Source organism: Sciurus vulgaris (genome assembly GCF_902686455.1).
Source record: "Sciurus vulgaris genome assembly, chromosome: 1".
Classification (NCBI taxonomy): Eukaryota; Metazoa; Chordata; class Mammalia; order Rodentia; family Sciuridae; genus Sciurus; species Sciurus vulgaris.
Genome location: NC_136461.1, coordinates 121,364,282 through 121,371,900, shown reverse-complemented (window position 1 = coordinate 121,371,900; position 7,619 = coordinate 121,364,282). Strand labels below are relative to the sequence as shown.

At 45.6% G+C, this 7,619-nt stretch overlaps 1 protein-coding gene and 1 long non-coding RNA gene across 10 annotated transcripts in view; one reads left to right on the top strand and one right to left on the bottom strand.

Annotated features, from left to right (window-relative positions):
• Window positions 1-7,619, top strand: part of LOC306642972 — a 34,354-nt gene that overhangs the window by 19,929 nt on the left and 6,806 nt on the right. For 2 of the 5 annotated variants that reach the window (XR_013758761.1, XR_013758762.1), the window contains exons 2-3: window positions 6,247-6,359; window positions 6,508-6,668. This is a non-coding gene — a long non-coding RNA (uncharacterized lncRNA). Of the gene's footprint in view, window positions 1-33; window positions 155-811; window positions 1,033-5,309; window positions 5,439-6,246; window positions 6,360-6,507; window positions 6,669-7,619 lie in introns of those variants that run through there. The other 3 variants (XR_013758764.1, XR_013758763.1, XR_013758765.1) reach the window with 3 other exon arrangements.
• The window catches only part of LOC306642493 (sodium/potassium-transporting ATPase subunit alpha-4), a 32,272-nt gene continuing 28,381 nt past the window's right edge, over window positions 3,729-7,619 (bottom strand). For 2 of the 5 annotated variants that reach the window (XM_079108236.1, XM_079108239.1), the window contains one exon: window positions 6,686-7,569. In XM_079108236.1, the coding sequence (XP_078964362.1) occupies window positions 7,332-7,569 (238 nt within the window). In that variant the 3' untranslated portion in view covers window positions 6,686-7,331. Of the gene's footprint in view, window positions 4,125-4,398; window positions 4,491-6,685; window positions 7,570-7,619 lie in introns of those variants that run through there. The other 3 variants (XM_079108238.1, XM_079108237.1, XM_079108240.1) reach the window with 3 other exon arrangements.

The following is a 7,619-nucleotide window of genomic DNA, read 5'->3' as shown; positions in this document are numbered from 1 at the left end:
TCTCCCCCAGGCTCCCAGTGGCTCCTTCCCTCCCCCTCCCCCATGTCCAGGGCTCCTCAGCCCCTGTCCCCATGCAGGCCTAAGAGCTCATCACCATATTAAGAAAGGAAAAGAGAGAGACACTGATCTAAAAATAAGACCAGATGAGTCGGAGGTAAGCGAAGCTGGGACTGGAGGAGGGGAGGTATGGGGGTAACTAGGGATCACCGAGGGTAGGGTAAGGGTAATTAGAAGGAAATGCAGGTGGAGAGGAGGTGTATTCTGGGTCAGAGACTAAACTGATAGTATAGGACAAAAGGGACAAATGTAGTATTGCTTCTACATCCTAAAATCTGGGAATCTTCTATAGGTGAAGTCTGTTTCTTTGATCCTGTGAAAGAGAGGGGGGGAGGGGGACAATAAAATACAGTCTGGGATGCAGGAAAGAGACCCCCTGCAGTTCCCTTTAAAGAATCAGGACCAAGGATGAGATCATTCTCTGAATAAAAGATGGAGTGGAGTCTAAAACTGGCGACCTGGCTCAGCTCCAGCCAGTTTCCTTTGCTTCACTCAACATTCCTGACTGGGGAATGCAGGGGAAGGACAGAGCTGGCCCAGATCCCATCCCACAGGGTGCAGATTTGGGATTTCTCTGCCCATATGGCCCACCATGAGGAGGGAATGTCATTTGGCTGCCACCTCCTCTGTGCACTCTCTGCCCTGATCCTAGGGGACTCTGTTTTCTAGGGCACAGTGGGAAGGGAGGATTCCCCAGGCTGCATGAATCCAAAGACAACTAATAACTACTGTTTATTCCTATGTCTTTGACAAGATAAAGATAGGATTAGGTATAAACACTGAGGAAAAAAATTAACAGGAAGAAAACATGAATGTCAATTGATTCTGTGCACCTGAGACCTAAAGCAGCACTGGGGAGAAAGGGCTGTAAATTCTGGATTCCAGCTTGGAAGTGAGAACAGAGTGAATGAGTTCAGCTCTGGGTCCTGAGGAAGGATTATTTTCATGGCTCTCCAAGGCTGTTATCATACACAGGTAAAGTGAGGCATGGAGAGATCAGATCAAAGTTAGATAACCCTACCCCACTCCCAAGGTGTCTCTCATTTTTGGAAGGACCATATATATTTTGCATTCAGGCAGGGGCATGGAAATGTATTAGCAGGATAATTTTTGCATACTGCCATGGGGCAGACCTTACACAGCTAAGTAAGGAAGGCCACAGAACATCTCAAGAGCATGGCAGGACTGGGTCCAATAGGGACAGCTGTCACAGTAGCAGGAGAGGCCAGATCTAGCTCAAGCATGGCACATTACAACTGAAGAGATCTCCGAATTCCATCTCGGCTCTCCCAGGAGAGCAACTGACGTGCTACAGCCAAGAACCCTAGCCAAGATGGTGGCGAGCAAGGGGCAGGGCTGCCCAGAAGTAGATGACCCAGATGATGACCAGCCCCAATTTCTTACTTCTGCAGCATTGTGGGGAGGGGAAAACATCTGGAGAGAGACAATGGGACATTAGACTTATTCCATGATCAACGGGACCTTTTGTACCCCCAAGGGCATGAGACAGGACTATGTGGTGAGCATGGCCTGCTCCTCCTCCTCCTCCTCCTCTCCTGTAGTCACTGCTCCTTTGGGGTTGCCGGTTTTGGCTCTAGTTCTACCCTTACTCTTTCCAGCTCCTGCACCCGCCACCCGGCTTTCTCCCTGATGCTTGGCTCTCTATTTTCTACTGAGTCCCCTTCCCTCCAGGCCCCTTGCCTTCAGGCTCTTGGATTTAACACGCCTCAGTCACTGATATCAAATGACCCTGAGTTGGGGCCTCTGTATTTTTAACCCACCAGACACCCAAAGCTCCCGCTACTGAAACCTGAGGAGCCAGCCCCTCTTCACTCCCCCTCCCCAGCTCACTCACATACCTCCTGGTCCCTCCATCTTCCAGAGTCTGGTTCAGCCATGTCAGCAGTCAGGGAAGGACCCCAGACTGATATAGCCCTGTCCCTAGGAGACCTTGTGTTGGAAGAGAGAGCCTGAGGAGGGGCTGGTAGAGGGGAAGAGAGGTTGGCTCTCTGTGTACAGTGGATTTGTGTTCTCTTTGCCAGCCCATGGCCCCTCATCCTCCAGATCCATCCACAATCTTTCCTCTTCCACCATCCTATTTTTTGAATGTTGTTTTGTTTTGTATTTCTATTTCAACTCAGCCCTTACTATAAGACTAATCTGAATAGTTGTTATAGGCACAAGTTCTGGAATCAGACAGACCTTTGTTTCCTCATCAGTGAAATGGGGTGGTTTAGTAGGAATACATTTGCTTGAACTATTGGGTGTCTGTATAGCCCTTGTCCCAGTGCCAGGCCTCGTATGCAGTTACTTAATGCATGGGTTTTGTTTCTGGTAACAGCTGATACTCCCCCTAGCTTTCCTTAGTGTTTCTGTCTTGCTTTGTATTTGGGTGGACCCAACGCTTCACTCTTTTTTTCCTTCAGGACAAGGCATTGAACCCAGGGGTGCTCTATCATTGAGATATACCCATAGCCCTTTTTATTTTGAGACAGGATCTTAAAGTTGTCCAGTCTGTCCATGAATGTGTGATCCTCCTGTCTTGGCCTCCTGCATTGCTGGGATTACAGGTGTGTGTCACCCTGCTGAGACTTTCTACTCTGAAAGATGCCAAGGATGAACTGAACCATGGGACCAAGTGTAGGGGCTCACAGAGCAGAAATAGCAAGCGAGGGAGAAAAGAGGGAAGGAAGGAACTGGAGAGGAGAGTGGGCAGGAGAGAGGCTCCCTGGGACTTGTCACTCAACTGAGACTAGTGCACCAAAAGGCCTGGGCCTAGGGCCGGGGACATAAGTGGTGGAGCACTTGTCTAACAAGTGTGAAGCCTCTATTTCAAGGCCACATCAGAGAAGACACGCTGTGGGATGGGATGGGGTTGAGATGCTCTGATGACAGGGTCACAGGGCAGGGGCCATCAGTCTGCCTCAGAGAAGAGACCTCCTTCACCATGTGACAATTCCCAAGTTATTTGAATGTCAGGTTCTTCACCGGTGAAGTAAGGTCTCCCTTTCCTTCCCTCCCTCCCTCCCTCCCTCCCTCCCTTCCTCCCTCCCTTCCTTCCTTTCTTCCTTCCTTCCTTTCTATTTTTTTTCTTTTTCTTATTGTTACTGGAGATTGAACCCAGGGCTGCTTAACCACTGAGCCACAATCCCAGTCATTTATTTCTTTTTAAATTTTGAAACAGTTTTGCCAAGGTACCTAGGGCCTCCCTAAATTACTGAGGCTGGCTTTGACCTTGAGATCATCCTGCCTCAGCCTCCTGAGCTGCTGGGATTCCAGGCATGCACCACCATGCCTGGTGAAGTAAGGTCTTTCCTAGTGTTACAACTCCATGATTCATAAGCTAGTCTGAGGAAATCCAAGGCAGGGACTAGATGAGTGGCCTCACCAGCTGTGGGTATGGGGGTGTATATGCATGCTGTGACCCTTTTAAGAGAGTGCAGTTCATCTGATCCTCTCTTACCCTCCCTCTTCCAATCTCTAATCACAGCTGAACTTTGGTGACAGTCATTTGTCCCTTGCTCTCCAGGGGACAGAGAGTGACTTTAAGATGGGGGATATGGTTTGGGGATGTAGCTCAGTGGTTGAGTGCTTACCTAAAATGCACAAGTCCCCAGGTTCAATTTCCAGTTCAGGGGAAAAAAGGGGGGGGGGGGAGCTAACGAGGGGCAAGGATGCTTGATTCTGATTCCCTTCCAACCTTAACTCAGGCCACTTGAAGATGTAGGGATCCCCACTCCCAAAAAATCAGATGGAACACATTCAGCTTGGTGACAGCTGTTCTAAACATTTACTCTCCAGACTGGCGACTGGATTCTACTGGACGATGTCCCTCCCTGCTGGGCTCCAAACAGATGCAGGCTGGGATTCCCCTAAACCCACCCATGATGCCCTCATTCCGCCCAGGATTGCCTTTCTCTCTCATGCATCCTAGTATCTTCTGCCCTCAACTCATATGCTCGCTCAGATGTTGTGTCCATCTCATAGTTCTGGCTCTCGAGACAACCCTCTATCAGGTGAAGTCTTCCTCTTCTGAGTTTAGTAGTATGTCTCCTTCTCCAGCCAGCCTGTGGAGGAGAAGAGATCAGAGTGAACCGTGAGAAGGCAGCAGGGAGGCAACATGGGGGCTTGGCAGAAGGGAGACCAAGGAGAAGACTGGAGGCCTGTGGCCTGGAACATGCTACTGAACAGGGTGGTAGAATCAAGGATAAGAGGGCTGGGGTCCTGCACAGCAAAGTGACATGGGGGAATGCCAGTGTGTCCTGAAAACTGGCCCTGATGGGAGAGCTTGTTAGGGGACTGGTGACCCCTCAGTTAGAGCAAGGCCTGGGGAAGTCTCACCGCCAGGATGTTTACGGATGATGAATTTTCTGATTTCGTCATAGGCGAAGATAAGGATGCTGTAGGGAAGGGCACAGAACCACCAGGCTAACCTGTAGAGAGCAAGATTTGGTCAGTGGCTGAAGTTACAGAGGCCAGAGAAGAACAGGCACAGAGGACAGTGTGTGGGAGTAGTGAGTTTCATGTATTGTGCCCACATGTGACTGAGTCTGTGCCAGAGACAGTAGGATAAATAAGACACAATTGATCCCCACCTTTGAGGAGGTTAGAGTCTGGGGGGTTAGTGATTGGGAATGGAGAGGAGGAGAATATAAAAAGCCAGTGACAACATGGTAAATGTGCTATTCAGAGGTACATGCAGTGTACATAGGGATTATCTGCTGACTTTCATGGAGTTGCTGAGGGAGGTTCCCTTTGTTTCCTGTATACTCTAGATCTTGTACTTAACAAAGGGGAGGTTGCTGGAGTGAGATGGGCTTATCTGAGCTAATCCTCAGACATCTAATGTGGAAATACTCTGCCAAGAAAACAAAATAAACAACAAAAAATATTGCCAGGTGTAGTGGTGCACACCTGTAATCTCAGCAGCTCAGGAGGCTGAGGCAGGAGGATTGTGAGTTCAAAGCCAGCCTCAGCAATTTAACGAGGCACTAAGCAACTCAGTGAGACCCTGTCTCTAAATAAAATACAAAATAGGGCTGGGGATGTGGCTCAGTGGTTGAATGCTCCTGAGTTCAATCCCTGGTACCTGCCCCACCCCCAAAAATATACACACACACGCATATGATTATTTATATATATATATGTATATATTATGTACGTATATATATATGTATGTGTATGTATATATTACTCCATATTGCAAAATCAGGGACATGTTTTTTCTTCCTGTGTCTCTTCTATATTTGGAGACCAAGAAGACGCACCTTGGGAAGGGGTTGAATCAGGACCACAGTTGTTCTCTTGGGTGACAAAGTAAAGAGATGGCCTACACCCTCAGCAACTTAGTGAGACCCTGTCTCAAAATAAAAAAGTGCCAGGTATGATGGTGCATGCCTGTAATCCCAATAATTTGAGAGGCTGAAGCAGGAGGATTGCAAGTTCAAGGACAGCTTTAGCAATTTAGTGAGGCCCTAAGCAATGTATTGAGAGGTGCTGTCTCAAGATAAAAAATGAAAAGGGTTGGGGATGTAGCTTAATGGTAAATTGCCCCCTGGGTTCAATCCCTATTACGAAAAAAAAAAAAAAAAAAGACGAAGAAGAAAAGAGATAGTTTAAACCAATGGCACTGCCCAATAGAAATACAATGGTTGGCCATGTGTGAAATTTCAAAATTTCTAATAGCCAAATTAAAATAAGTTAAAAGAAACAGGTGAAATTGATTTTAATAATTTTATTTAATCCAGCATATCCAAAATATTATGATGTTGACATGTATATAAGAAATATAAATATTATGGATGAGATAGTGAACACTTGATCCCGTCTTGAAACTCTTGTAGGTATCTTACACTGATAGAACATCTCAATTCAGACACTAAATTTTCAATGGCTATAGGGAAGTTAGTCCAACCAAAATAATGAAGTCATATTTAATAGACAAATATTTAATGTTGCTTTAGTTTTTAACTTTAAATGAATTGAAATTAAGATTACAAATTCAGTTCTTCAGGCTCACTATCCATATTTCAAGAGCTCAGTGTGGGTCACATGGATAGTGACTGCTGTATTGGAGAGTGTAGGCTTAAGCCTTGGTTCATTCTCCACACGTGGACAGAGTATAAACTTTGATACTTGTTTACCCATTCATTGAACTACAGTTATATATCTAATCTGCATCTCTGTTAGGTATTGGAGAAATGAAAATGGTTACATGATAGTCTTTGGCCTCAAAGAGATCAAGAGAATCAGAAAAAAGAGGGTGAATGCACACACAAAATAAAGAACCACAATATTAGGTGGTAAGTACCATAGTTAAGGTATATACAGAGTATGTGGAAGCACAGATAATGTTCAACTGCATTTTTTATTACTTCCATGTTGACATTATAGCAACAAGAGTAAAGCTACTGGGTTTTTTTTTTTTTTTTTTTTTTTCTTTTTTTGCAGTGCTGGGGATTGAACCAAGGGCTTTATGCTTTCGAGGCAAGCACTCTACCAACTGAGCTATATCCCCAGCCCAAGCTACTGTTAACAAAGCATCTACCGTGACCCAAGCATGCTCAGTGCTTTATATCCATTTCTCTGTGTATTTCTCAACATTCTGCCAGGTGCGTATTTAGTAATTTATTTGCATGTTGAGGATCAAATGTAGGACTTCACAAATACTAGGCACAAGCTCTACCACAGACCTATGTCTGTGGTATATATACACCAGCGCTGCCAGGTGTATATTATTAAGACTTTATAGATAAGCTAGGTGTGGAGGCACATGTGTGTAATCCCAGCTACTTGGGAGGTTGAAACAGGAGCATTGCAAGTTCAATGCCAGCCTCACCAACTCAGTGAGACCCTATCTCCAAAAAAACAAAACAAAAAACGTTAGGGCTGCCCAGTGAGTTCAATTCCCAGTACAATAAACAACAAAAACACCACAGTTTCCCAAGAAAAGGTATCAAGTAGTAAGAATTTTATTTTGTCTACTCATTTTGTACACATTAAAATATATTTGTGCATTAATACAACGCAATTAGCTAAGCCTAGATTATGCTGTTTTGTGGTTATTTCAACTCTAAGAAATATGCATTTTTGTACAACTATGCCACACATCAATGTAATAAAAGATTCCATTCAGTTAAACACTGGTAAGTCTGCTAAATTTGCACATCTCGTGGCTTGTGATCACTTGGCACAGTCTCTAACACCTCCCTAAATTAGATCTATTTATCAGAGAACCGATGACTCTCTCCTTAAGTGACCGAGTGTAGCCCCATTTATCCAGCAGCCCCTAGCTGGTGACTGTCCTGTTCAAACACACCCTTCCTCTCACTTCCTCTCACATGTTCTCCCTGTGCCCGGAGAATCCCTGCTTGAATCCCTTTTTCACTCACTTGAGTGGATACATTCGCAGGGCCAGGTCCATGCCTGGAGTGTAGGACAGGAAAGCTGCCAGGAGTGTCTCCTCCAGGATCCCGAATATCAGAACCTTGTTTCTGGGAAGAACATTTGTGACTGTTATGGAGACAAGGGAGAAAAGGCAGGGGAAAATGGTCTGTCTCTGT